This window comes from Trichosurus vulpecula, chromosome 3, assembly GCF_011100635.1.
Source record: "Trichosurus vulpecula isolate mTriVul1 chromosome 3, mTriVul1.pri, whole genome shotgun sequence".
Lineage (NCBI taxonomy): Eukaryota > Metazoa > Chordata > Mammalia > Diprotodontia > Phalangeridae > Trichosurus > Trichosurus vulpecula.
In genome coordinates, this window is record NC_050575.1 from 231,183,255 (window position 1) to 231,197,517 (window position 14,263).

Below are 14,263 nucleotides of genomic sequence, written 5' to 3' on the forward strand. Positions count from 1 at the left end.
CCATCCCAACTACGTGAAGACTTCCCCTGGCAGAATGGGTAGATGACAGCAATTTGTTCTGAGGACCATGAAGGTGGTCGAAGCAGGTACTGCGGAGCGCTTAGAGCTTGGTCAGCCGCCCCAAGGTCACCCACTTGCATGTCCTGACTTTTGTCTTGCCACTGGACTTCATAACTCTGGGAGAGCGAGGCTGATGACTTTGTTCAGTTCTGCCCCACTTAAATCCAATTAACAAGCAAATCACCGTGATATCATTGGTCCTCTTCAAAAACTAAGGACACACAACATACACAGTACTGAGCCACCAGAAGTTACCCAAAACAATGCTCCTTGAATAAAACATCTGCATAGGCAATGAGGTCATGAAGAGTAGGATACAACTGAAAGATGACTGAACGATAGTCCTAAGAGGCAATGAGCTTACAATTCACTTAAGGCAAAGGATTCACAGTGCAAGGTAGTGTGTTCAAGAGGGCATGGGATTGTATAAAGAATACTGGATCTAGTCAGGGGAGCTTGGGTTTTGATCGGTTCTCTCATATGTAAAATGAAGGGGTGGGACGTGGTGGCCTTTAATATTCCTTCCAGCTTTAGGTCCCAGGTTGGATTTGAATCTGATCTGTCCTCTGGCTTCCTTTAAAACCTAGCTAAAATTCTACCTTCTAAGGATGGATGGTTTTGGAGAAATCTAGGAAGATGCTTGTGAACTGATGCAGAATGAACCAGAACAACTTTGAAAGACTTAGGACTCTGATCAGTGTAACGATCAACCACAATTCCAGAGGATTCATAATGAAACATGTTACACAACTCCTGATATAAAGGTGAAGGACTCAGAGACCTTTAGGAGACATTTACCATTTTTTGGACGTGGTCAATGTGAAATTTTGTTTTGCTTGACTTTTATTTTTCTTTCATTCTCAGTGTACTTGGGAGGGGGTAGAAGGTGGACTTTGCTGATTGGAAAAAATATATAAAAAAATATTCCAACTTCTACAAGGTCTCCTGGTTTTCCTTAAAGCTAAGTGCCTTTTCTCTGTTGATTTACCCCCAATTATATTATTGTATGTATTAGTACATATCCTATTTGTACATAGTTGTTCACATGTTGTCTCCCCCACTAGACTGAGCTCAAGAGGAGAGATTTGTCTTTTGGCTTTCTTTGTATACCTAGCACTCTGCACCATACCTGGCATGTAGTAGGTGCAAATTAAATGCTTGTTAGTTTACTAATTGGAAGACCTTAGACATGTAACCTCCCTGGCCTTAATATTCTCATCTCTCATTCGCAAAATGAAGGGATAGGATTAGATTACCTTTGTGGTCCTTTCCAGCTCCATCAAACCCTACAATCCTGGTACCTTTCATCCTTAAAAGTTGTTCATCACAACCTATTGCATTATGTAAGCACTCAACTGGCAGGAGAGAATATCTACCCCATTCTGTCCTACAAGAGCCAAGAAAAAGCAACTGAATATGAATATGGGGTTTTCACAGAGGAAATTAACTTCAAATCCTCTGAAAGTCCTGGCAATTATCCTAGAGCAGAATTCAAGAGGAGATACCATCAGAACTAAGCTCTAAACTACCCTATTCTCCCAACCAACTACATCAAGTATTGCTTCATTTTTACTTAAACCATTTGAGTACCTGAGTGAGAAAGAGACTGCACTAATTCTTGCCCTTTCTCCCTACAATATTGTGATACTCTACTATCAAGAGAAATTCTCCTAATTCTTCATTCCTCAGCCATCAGAAAATTAATCCACTGGCAAGGAAAGTAAGACATGAAGGCAAGACAGTACAGTGGCCGCCCATGTAGATTCAGAGAACCTTAGTCAATCTCACTTCTGAATTTTGTCCATCAAGTTCCCATGCCACTTTCAAGTCAGCAAGATTGTTGGGTTTCCTTTTCCCAATACAGAAACAACTTTGCCCATGAATTGTTTTTTCATCAGGATGAAGCTTACAGAGATACTAAAGGATAGTAAGCATCGCAAGACTACAAAGACTTTTTTTGTGAAAGGCCTAAATTGAGATTCAAAGTCACAGGGGACTTTGAAGATTTTTCCTATGACAGGCACTGAATGTAAAATACTAGTGCTACACAATAAAAAGAAAACACACAACTTGCAATTCAAAAGTTTTATATGATTCAAAGAAAAAGTTACATTACAGTTTCATTAAATAAGAGGCTGAAAAAATCTGTTATAAAAACAATTATGAAACATTTTAAATTTTATTCTTGGAACTTAAAAAAAAGGCTCAAAAAAATCAAGAGAAATTACTCAGGCAATAAAGTGCACAGGGAAAATTTGCCTCATCATTCTCAATGCATAATACCCAGAGATTTCAGATGAAGGCTTCTGAATCTAGAAAAAAAATAACAACAAAAGTTCTGGTTTGTGGGTTAACTTCTCTTCATAAGCGGACGTGCTTCCCAACCCTATATATCCAAAAAGGGATAAAAGAAATGAGGACCAGAAAAGTTTGGCTAAGGATATTTCTATAGCTTTTCTAGCCAAATTCAAGAATGGAAGCATAAATAAAAACCATTTTCAGTACAAATAAAATCTGTATGTATGTTTTAAAGAATCAACCATTAAGTCCTTTTCGTCAGGGGAATGAAACAATCTGAAACTTCCAACCAAACACTCAAAAACTAATTCCCTTAAATCCAACTATATTCCAAGATAACAGCAGTAGGACTCATAATTTTGTATGTCCTAATCAGGAAAAACACACAAATTGGGGGCCCTACAGAATATATACAATCATAAAACTTTGGATGCAGACTTTAGTAGCTAATGCTACTGTGGTAGATTTGGGAGTGAAGGGTTGGGGGAGGAAAAGTAAAAAATATAAAATATACATATGAAATTATGTTACTTTTACAGTTGTATCAAAACCTCTACAGTCTAATAGGTGAATTCCAAACACATCACTTACATACAGGTTAAATAATGTAGTGACATTAGGTAGCATAAAGATCACTAAAGATAGTGAGGGGGTGAGTGGGTGGGGTTGGAATAGCTTAATATCATTGAATAAGGGCCTCAACATCAAATAAGCTAGGCACAAAACTGTATAACACCAAATTCAACATTTCAATTTACCATAATTTTTATAAAGGTAAACTGCCAATAACTATGTTCATATGTAAAAATCTAAATACATAAGCATTCTAAATCATAGCAGTAGTGCAACATACAATGCAATCCCTACTGTCTAATTGTCTAGAACTACAGTGCAATACTTAACAAAAAAAAAATTTTTGTGCCTTGATGGACAAAATAGAATACCTCCAGGGTCTAGGAAAACATACAAAAAAAACTTAACAAATGGTAGCAGTGGATTGCAAAGGAAAGAGCCAATTAACTTATACCTTCCCCTTCATTTCTTCCCATTTATAAACATTTTTCTCTGCTGCTTCCAAAAAGCACTTTCATTTTCCAGTTACAAAAGCTGTGGAATGGTAAGTTATTTTTATAAAATTGACAGTTGCAATATTGTTTTCTATTCCTGATGTGTGAGGGAATTAAAGAACCAGAGTTGGCCAGTCAACACATGTGTTATACTTTAAAAGTAAAGTACTTTGGTGAACAGAAAGAAAGAAAATCATTCAATGGGCCACTTCCATTTACTTCTTGAAAAGGTCAATTTACACACAACATAGTAAAAATCCTAAGGTCACCTATCAAGAGACTCCAATTCAAAAAGTGTTTAAATGAGTGATTTCACATCTTTTGGGTTTGTGAGATAAGAGAGTGGGAATGATTTGCAAGAGTGAACACAAACATCCAAATTTCAATATAAAAGTAATTGTTTTAAATCAAGAAAATTAAAATCATGAGACAGTTTCTTACTCTGTATGCAACTGGCTGGTCTTGGTCCTCTGACACTGTAGATCTCCAAGCCACATCTGCTGCTTAGGGTATCTATACTTGTGAGGTGTTCTGAGAAGGTGACAGCATTTTTTTTTTCTTTAAAAGGCCCCTAGTCAATCATTTACGGGTCTTAAAAATTCTTAGGCTTAAAGAGGACTGACCATGACTAATGATTTCTTTTGCCTGGGTGATGTTCCAAGTTTACCAAGTTGGATAATTATAAAAAATGTTTTTCGTTATTAATAAAAAAAAACAGCTTGCAAAGTAATTACGATATAAATACCTTTATAGAAAACACTAGTATAAAAATTAGTACCCTGTAACATTTTGTAAAAAAAAAATTATGAATACAAAGGTTAAGTGAATCAAGATTCTGTAAACTTCACAACTAAGATAATGTTTTCTTTCAATGCTGGTGATTCAGATAATCAATTTTTGGAACACCTTCCTTTAAAAACAAAAAACCAAATAAACAACAAAAAAACCCGAAGAGTTTCTTAAACTACAAAACTGGAATTGTGAACGGGCCTCAAAGGAAAAAAAAAAAGTGTTAACAAACATGCTTTCATCAGGAACTGCTCAAAAAACCCAGAAAAAAAATTATGTCAATTCTGTGTTTCAGCCATTACAGTAAGTATTCTGAATGAAGGCTTTTTAAAAATATCAGATGCAGATTATGTCCTGAATGATTCCTTAGGCAGAGCACGACGGCATGGGGACTAATGGGCTCAGAGACACACCAGTGCTTCCAGGTTTCTCCGATGAAGCAATTCTGTTTAATTTGCCCACTTCGGCCTGCCAGTTCGGGATCTTCTTGGCTGCCATGTGACGCCGGGCATGTTTTGTCAAGTGATCACTTCGCATGAAGCGCCGAGCACATACGGGGCACACAAATTTCTTTTCTCCTGTATGAGTTCTTCGGTGTCGAGAAAGTTCATCTGAGCGAGCAAATTTTTTATCACAACCTGCCCAGCTGCAGTTGAAAGGCTTCTCTCCTACGAGTGGGAAGGAAGGGGGGAAAAACAAAAGTTTAAAAAAAGAGAAAACATTAACCATCTAAATAGGATGACTTCTGGCCTTTTATTTTACATCACACAAGTCACTGCCTCTCTTTTTTTCTTCAACAATGCAACAAAAATGGGGATGATAGCAACAAAAATAGCTAGCATTTAAACAGCACTTTAAGGTTTGCAAAGCACCTTAAACACACACATTATCTCATCCGACCCTCACAACAACTCTGTAGGGTGAGTGACTATTATTATGTTTCACCCTTGAGGAAACTGAGGCTGAGACGTTAAGGACCTTGCCCACTTAGGTAATGGGTCACACAGCTAGTAAATGTCCCAGGCAGGATTCAAACTCCAAGTGCAGCACTCTATCCACTGTGCCACTTAGCTGCCTAACCCTTGTACTTTTTGTTGTTGGGTCATTTTAGTGATATCCAATGCCTCACGACTCCATTCAGGGTTTTCTTGGCAAAGATAATGGGAATGGTTTACTGTTTCCTTTTCCAGCTCATTTTACAGATGAGGAAACTGAGGCAAACATGGTTAAATGACTTGCCCAGGATCACCCAACTAGTAAAATGTCTGAGGCTGGATTTGAACTCAGGAGGATGAGTCTTCTGACTCTAAGCCTGGCGCTCTATGAACTGTGCCACCTAGCTACCCTGCTACACTATCTTACAGGGTTGCTGGAACACCAGTGTTTATGTCAGTTCTTGCATGTATCTATTATCTTTTATACTATTACTGTATCTTGTGTCTTCAAATGTACTGGAAACTCCTTGAGAACAAGACTTTATTTATGGCCCTGCTTCGAACCTTAAACATAAATGCTCAATAAATACTTGCCGGTTGAGACTATTGCCTGAACACAAAAAGCAAGGCATTTAATTACATTACTGAGACTCCAAAGTTTCTAACTTTGTGAAACTGGCACTGAGGTCAGTAAAACTACATTTAAAGTGGCAAGTGCAGGGGTGGGGAACCTGCGGCCTCAAGGGCACATGTGACCCTCTAGGTCCTCAAGTGCAGCCCTCTGACTGAATCCAGATCCAAATCCCAAAAGGATTTGTTCTGTGATGTTTGGATTCAGTCAAAGGGCCTCACCTGATAACCTAGAGGGCCACATGTGGCCTTAAGGCTACAGATTCTCCATCCCTGGACTAAAAGTCTCTTATGGGGCAGCTGGGTGGCACAGTGGAGTGCAGGGCCTGGAGACAGGCAGATTTATCTTCCTGAAATCAAATGTGGCCTCAGACACTTACCAGCTGTGTGACCCTGGACAAGTCACCTCACCCTGTTTGCCTCAGTTTCCTCATCTGTCAAATGAGATGGAGAAGGAAATGGCAAACCACTCCAATATCTTTGCTAAGAAAACCCCAAATGACGTCATGAAAAGCTGGACAAGACTGAAACTGAACAACAAAAAACAAAAGGACTCTTATGGAACTTTTCAAAGAACAAAGGTCTATAATTTCCTCCAGTCTTCAAGACCTAGCTAGGGGCAGGAGACTGTAAATAGGCCAAGTTTAGCCTAAATGCCCTCAGGAAAATTTCCATCCTCCAATGCTAGGCAGCCTGTGTCTTTAGTGATGTATCTACAGACACAGGGCATACAAAACGTTCAGTGGATTGAGACACCAAGTACTGAAGTCTCAGGCTAATAACTGTAGATTTGGAAGGGCCTTAGAGGTTATCTAGTCCACCAAACTCATTTCACAGAGGAGGAAACTGAAACCAGCAGAAATCACAAAGAAGTTAACAGTAAAGCCAGGATTCAAAACCAAGTTCTCCAATTCTAAATCCAAGGCTCTGTTACAGCAGGCTCATCCATATTGAAAATGAATAAATTTACTAATTTTGTTTTAAGCAGTTGGACCTGTTGTCTGATTATTGTGAGAAGTCTCTTTTTTCCTTTATTATTTTTATGTTAGGTGGGCTAGGACAATAATGAACATGCTGGAATAGATTAATCCCATCTGTAAAATGAAGAATCAGAATCTCTAAAGTGTCTTTCTACTGTGAATCCTATGTAAACCCTACATATAAAATATTCTTATCCAAAGTTTTAGCTTCTTATGAAAAGCCCAGTACTCATTACAATTATCAAACTGAACACAATGTGCTTTTAAAATGATTTAACTGAAAAATTTACCAATGTAGTTCTATGAGATTTAGTGCATTACACAGTTAGATCATTAATTAGGATGTAGAACCGTCCTATCTTAGAACATGTTTTTATTTCCTTCCTACCCTATGCCATTTTCTTGCTGCCACTGATAGATGCTGGCTTCATGTATAACAAAACTCCACGAACACAAATTCCACATTCAGCAGTTCAGACAGACAGAGGCTGGACTGAAGTGTACCTTGGTACTACCACAGATGGGATTTGCTACCACAAACAAAATTTTCTAGAGGAATTATCACCTAAATATCTTAGCTGTATCTATTTTCAAAAATCAATTTATGGGCTTGGGTTGGTACTTTCATAATGTTAATCACCAATAATTCTGATCTATGAAAGTAGAATTAAAATACACATGTTGAAATTACCAAATTGCATTGCCCTTTTAAAAGACTCTAATTCAGACTGATCCTCCCACCCACATGGCCAAAGCAATGATATTTCACCATATTTTTGCTATTCTTTTTTGTACTTAGGCACTGAGGTTGTTTTTGCAAAGGGTACACTTTCTAAAATGCAAAATATTCATGAGGTGGAAGAAGCAGATAGCATTTTATATGCTATAGTACCAAATGTCTTACATGCTCTAGCACCAAGTACAGTTTAAAAAAAAAAAAAGGTTTGCTCACTATTCCTATCAACTGGAGCCATTCTGGTACTAAAACTAATGCTCATAACAAGCTCCATGAAGACATGAAACATCCTGAGATGTCTTCAGAATCATCAATTATCATAAGCTCCATGGAGAATAGGGACTAGTTTCATTTATAATTTTTCTATCCCTCCCAACACCAAGCACAGTGCCATTCTCAAAGCAGGCATTTAATATTACGTTGAATTTGAATTTTAAAAAAACCACAAAATTTTAAAATGGTGCTTGGTACAGTTTTGAAAATTGCCAATTCCTAGGAACATTAATAAAATCTGAGTTAGTTTGTAACCATTTTTGTATCACAGATCCCTTCGGCCATGTGGTGGAGCCAATGGATCCAGTTATAGAACAATGTTTTAAAATAATTGTACAAAATGCTAAAGAGTTTAGTGAAAATGAAGATGTAATTTTTTTTCCAATCCAAGTTCATAGAGTCCCTAAAATCTTTCCATGGTCCCCCTAGGGATCTATGGATCCCAGGTTAAGAAACTCTGACCTTTATTCTAAGTGTTTATCCAGACACTAATGGTTAATAATCAGTTAAATCAGAATGCCCTTCTGCTTCAGTATCATTATTCTGTCAGTGGAAGAAGACCCACAAATCAGCCATATTATGTAGCATTCCCCTATATGCTCACATTTTCTCATCAAGTAAGATTTAGGGCAATTTCCTAATCATTTGGCCTGAAATTTAGGCAACATTCAACTTTCCTAAATACGTACTCACCAGTGTGAGTACGAAGATGGGCCTTGAGGTGGGAACTTTTGAAGTAAGTTTTCCGGCATCCTGGAAAGTTACAAACATAGTTTCTTCTTCGGGAAAAGTCTACTGAAGGGACACAGTTCTGACTAGGTGTAATGAAGACGGGAGCAGGGGCAAGGGGGAGTAACTTGGTGTTCCCCAGAGTCATGACATTTGGTTGGCAAGATGCGGGCTGTGGGAGAGCAGCCTGGGGGAAGACCAGCATAACAGCTCCTTGAGGCACTGATGTTCCCATGAGCACAGGCTGAGAGAATGGAGCAGTCTGGGGTAAAATGGGCTTGATGGGTGCTGGGCTTCCCTGGGAAGGAGGCTTCAAGAAAGCTGAAACCATTCCAGCACTCTGACCAGTCACAGGGATCATTTGGCAGAGGACGGGGGGAGGGTGGACGGGAACAGGGACAGAAATATAAGAGGCAGCTTTCCTTGGGGCATCGCTGTCACAATTCTTTGGTGAGCATGTCTGTGTTGAGTTGGGCCACACCCCCTGTTGTCCTTTATCAGGAAGAGAAGAACCAGAACTTTGTAAAAGAGGCGGACAGGGAACTAAATTAGCATGGTTTAAACCACTCTCGAGGTGCAAGGCCTGAAAAGCTTCAGAAATTCCTGAGGGGTGAGTTTCCTTCGGGCCTATGGAATCTCTGTTGCTTGAAACGCCTTCCATTTCTCCTTGAGTTGCAGGAATGTGAGAGGAAGCAGAACTGTCCCCAGTGTGGCGGATCACACTGGTTACCATAGCTTTGTAGGGCTGAAGAGAAGCTGGCTCTGGCACCTCTGGCTTCTGACTGGGTAGCCCTGACTCCATCTTCATTCGTGACAATTTGGCTACCAAAGCAGAGGTAACCGAAGAGATCGCTTGGCCTGTCCCTGTTTGGGAAGCAGTGACTTGGGAGGGAAGAAGCAATGCAGTAGATGGTTCGAGAAGATCGGGACTGTGAGGGGGAGTCATGCACTGAAAAGAAAAGAAAGAACAGATAAGGCAAGGTATGAAAAAGCTATCATAGACGTTTGGGGTCGATTTTAAATTACGTACATTTAGAATATGATTCTTCTATCAAAGATGTAAACAAAATAATTTAAATATTCTACAAAACAAACGGCTTAAGAAACCTGAACGAGTTGACAAAGTTCATGATTCCAGTAAAAGGAAGTCTCAGTACATACACCCCCACAATCCTAAAGCAGCACCGATGGGCAGAACTGTTACAATAGCCCCCTCATTCTCCAGTTTCTTCCACTTTTTCTATCTAAGCATCCATTCTCTCTTCCAATACTCTTCAAACTGTGCAACAGGCCCAAACAGCCCATACCAACTCACAGAAGTGCAAGAAATGCCTTTCCCCTTGCTCTTCCCTTTCTCTTAGATCATGCAACTTCACATGTACACAGTGAAACAATGTAACTTCTGCAATTAGACTCATAATTCACAACACTTGTTGCATTGAGATCCTTTAAAAACAAAATTCCAACTGCAGCCTCAATCCATTAGATATCATTATTCTGAGACAGACACAATTATACCAGAGGCACCAAATTCTCCAGAAAACTGCCTCCCTATATCATTTTTCCATTCCCTGATTTCCATCCAGTCCCTGTTGTTCTGCACCCAGCACAACTTTAAAGGGTCTCTGAAATACTGCCATCATTTTCACTGCCTTATTCCACCTACTACTGACCCATCCCACTTCCTATGCTTCTTCCTCTACTGAATTTTCCATCACTTCTCTCCAATTCAAGGGCTTGAGGCCAATCTCACTTCTGGTGGCCACCTGAGGGATCTGAACTTCAACCTGATACTTCACCCTTGCTGATAAGGTTCACAAACAAACATATCTTCAGATAGAGCTGGAAGCAGTGGACGACAGAACCATCTAGAGAACAAAACCCAGGAAACATTTTAAAATATTCTTTCAATAAATGTATACATTTTCATTGCCTAGTCCTACCCATACATTAATGAGAATCCTTTCAGCAATATCCAACGAGTAATCATTGACCCTTATTTGGAGACCTCCAACAAGGAGGAGTCCACAATCTCCTTAGACAGCTTATTCCACTTACGGAGACTTGTAATTTTTAGGAAATGTTTCAATTAAATCCCCACCATTACAATCACCGATGCGGTTAAAAAAAGAGAGAGTAGGAGTATTATCTCCAGAAGGTCCCAGTTAAAATACACATTACCTAAAAAAGAAAAGGATAACCTTAATCTTTCTCCAGTCCCTTCTCATTGGCATGAGTTAATCTACTAGACTATTCAGTAGTTATTTCAGAAGGCACAAAAAGAGCATCCCCGTAGGATTAAACACAGGACAACGAAGTTTCAGTGGGGGCCTTCGGTAAGATGGAGCAGCATAGGGAGTGGGGCCACAGCAGGAGGGGCCAGGTGGTGACGAATCTGAGATGAGCACCTGTGCCAGTGGATGACTTAAAAAACACATTTCACAATTTTGCCTGGGGAAGTAGTCCTGCTTGGACTGACCAAAATGATGATGACGAAGGGAATTAAGTCAGAGGCATATATATGGCCAAATTTCTACACCCCAATTTCATCTGTTGGATGCTCCAAGGGATATGTTTTAGGATCACCCCAGATACTAAGGGGCACATGGATACCATTTCACAGTACATTTTCCTCACCTGAGCTGCTGGAATACCACTGACCTTGGAGAGACCCATGTCAGCAGGCAGATTATGTTCCCTGACCATTTAAACTTGAGGACTGTGATGTGTAAAAGGAAAGATACATTACCTGGTAGAAAGGGAGTTTTAGTTCAACATCTGCCAGGAGGCCAAATAACACTGTTCAGAGAACTCACTGTATCTACCCAAGACAAATACTTCCAATACAAAACCCAAGTTAAAACAGTAGCAACCCTCCACTGATGTCCTGTTTTAATGGCTCACTGTGGTGTGGGAGTGATCCTGGGCTTTGAAAGGCTGTGCCTAGTAAGCCTAGTGTGTATCTGCCTTCTGAAGACCAGCCCAACTAAGGTAAGAAGCACTCATCCTCAGGACTGCCACCTTCTACCACGCTGCAAAGGAATTACAAACTAGATCAGTGGAAGTTCCCACAGTGGGTACTGAGGTACTAAAGCCCAACAATAAAACTGAATAGACAAGGGGCTGAATTATATATACACACAGCCATTTCACAAACACTCCCCATCCCCATCCTCATACCTACCCCGACTTAAACCCTCCCTTTCTTACCAAGGTAGAGAGAGAATGGAAGTCCTTTGGTAACTCAGACAGGGCAGCTTCACCATGCAGGGCAGTAAAGTCCCCTGAATCAGAGACTGGAGTAAGTGGTCTTATCTTTAAGAGGTCACTTTTCTGGGACCTTTGGCCCCAGGAGCTCATGCAAACAAGAGCTTCAACAGCTTCCATGTCTGTCTGCTCCAAGACACTACATGTAGACCTCTCACTGTCATGTCGCTTCCTTTCCAAGATAGATTCACATATGTCCATGATGTCGGCCTGAAGAGAAACAAATCACAATCAATTTAATTGGGGTTTTTTTAGTTGAATAATTTTGTGAGGCATTATGGCGGAGAAAAAGGAACACTGTCCTAGGTAGAAATTTCAGCTTTGCTGCCTACTACTCTCTTGAAAAATGGGAGTAAGGGTCTGTAACTATATGATCTCTATGGTCCATTCAGTTCTATATCTGTTACTGTACAATCATTATTATACACATGAATATATCCACCAACACCAGAACCCTTTGTCTATTTCAAGAGGCTAAAACAGATTCCTGCTAATTTCATTTTCTGTTAAGTTTCTTTTCTTTTAAACCACATTTCCTAAGTGGAATTTCACTTTCTCTTTGTAAAACCACAGCTGGAAAAAAAAATGCACCTAAGAGAAAGGCATTCTCATGTGAAGCATACTGATTTCTGGAAAATATTTTCTGAAAAAATACATATTTTTCAGAGTAAATGATTAAAACCTCAACCACAGTAGTTAAAGTCAGAGCATCAACCGGAACAACCATCCTCAGTGTAGAAGACTGAGCTAACCCTCTGCTAATGGTGAATTCCAACATATCCATCATGTTCACCAATGGCCACCAGTACTGTATGGCACGTCTAGACAAAGCAATAGCTTCCCTCTAGGAAGCTTAAGAAAAGTCCTGACCTTCTGAAGAGTTTACAAAGCCACTTTGGAATAGTAGAAAAAATCTGCTTTTAGCAGCATGTCTAGGGAAAAAAAATTGTACCCTGACTAAAGTTACAGTATTACCTAGGGGGAGGTTTTTCCTGTCAAATTATAAGCTCAAAAGCAGAATCAAGTCTTAGACTTTCCTGGATCCCTAATAAAGCAGAATGAACTGTATTGGATATAATAGGCATTCAACAAATATTTAGTAAAGAAATACACACTTTATACAATAATACCAACTAACATGGAAGGTGCTTTAGATCATAAGGGTTTTTTAAAATTTAATAGTATTTTATTTTTTCCAATTACATGTAAAGATAATTTTCAACATTCTTTTATAAGATTTTGAGTTCCAAAATTCTGAGTTCCATTTTTCCCCTCCCCAAGAGGGCAAGTAATCAGATATAGGTTAATAATATCATATGGTTTTAAGATTTGAAGCTGGAAGGAACTATAGAAATGATGTAATTCAACCTCTCCTCATTTTATCACTGAAGAAACTGAAGCTCAGAGAAGTTTCAACTTGCCAAAGGCTATACAAGCAGTAAATAACAAAGATGGGATTTGAACTCAGGTCTTTTTGGACTCCAGATCTCTCACTCTTTCCACCACACCCTTAAATTTGATCCTCACAACAACCCTGTGAGCACAAGGTAGGTATCACAGATATTATTAGACCCATTTTATAAACAGGGAAATTGAAGATGGGGAAAAAAGTTTTAAGTAACCCAAAGTCACCTTGTTAGTAAATGGTAGGAACAAGATTTGAACTCAGGTTTCATCTAACTCTGAGTACTATACTAAGTTCCCTACTCACAGAGTTAACCGACCATGTCAGTTAAATGATTTATACCTAGTCATACAGCCAAGAAGTAGGGCCAAAAAAGGGTCAAGGGGACTGCAACCCAGATTTCCTACATTACAGGCTACTTTCTTCCTGAATCAGCCAATGGCCCTCTATTCCCCATCCTCCCACCTCTCAATACTTGTATTAAGAATCAGATAGAACCCTGGAGTCAAATCCCCTCACTTTTATCACAGAGGAACTAAGACATCTTTCAAACAAACCCATGAAATCTAAGTAGGCCCTTTCCCCAACACCGGCTTCTGATAACACCACTAATCAAGAATTTTGTTAGAGGTTTCTGAGGTTGAAAGGTCTGAAGAGATCCTCTAGTTCAAGCCCCTTCTTCCAATTTTACGAAGAAATTGTAACCCACCAAGGGGATGTGACATACTCAGAGCAGGAATTAATCAAATTCAAGTTGTCTAACTGCAAATCCAGGGCTCTTTCCTTAAAGTATATTGGGCCCTCCAGGATCAGAGTGAATGTCAATGGTATCAGTTTCTCTTTTGACTAGCAACCCTGAGGGTCTTCCCTTCCGGGTTTGATTTTTTTTTTCTTTTTTCTAATTAAAGGGGCCATCCCTTGACTAACTTCTTAAACAGGCCTATTCACTGAATGGGCCTAACCTCACTCAAAGTGAGAACCAGAAAAGGCCTTAGACTGAAAGGGCTCCCATTGCATCCTGGGTCATCTCCAGATGGCTCTGGAGGAGAAAGTGAGGCTGGGACCTTGCACAGCCCTCCCTCACTCCAATCAAG

At 39.5% G+C, this 14,263-nt stretch overlaps 1 protein-coding gene across 6 annotated transcripts in view; it reads right to left on the minus strand.

Annotated features, from left to right (window-relative positions):
* Positions 1 to 14,263, minus strand: part of KLF11 (Kruppel like factor 11) — a 49,246-nt gene that overhangs the window by 31,768 nt on the left and 3,215 nt on the right. For 4 of the 6 annotated variants that reach the window (XM_036748214.1, XM_036748218.1, XM_036748217.1 and 1 more), the window contains exons 2-4: positions 11,708 to 11,974; positions 8,462 to 9,446; positions 2,131 to 4,882 (exon numbers count right to left, since the gene is read on the minus strand). In XM_036748214.1, the coding sequence (XP_036604109.1) occupies positions 4,581 to 4,882; positions 8,462 to 9,446; positions 11,708 to 11,974 (1,554 nt within the window). In that variant the 3' untranslated portion in view covers positions 2,131 to 4,580. Of the gene's footprint in view, positions 1 to 2,130; positions 4,883 to 8,461; positions 9,447 to 11,707; positions 11,975 to 14,263 lie in introns of those variants that run through there. The other 2 variants (XR_005009825.1, XR_005009824.1) reach the window with 1 other exon arrangement.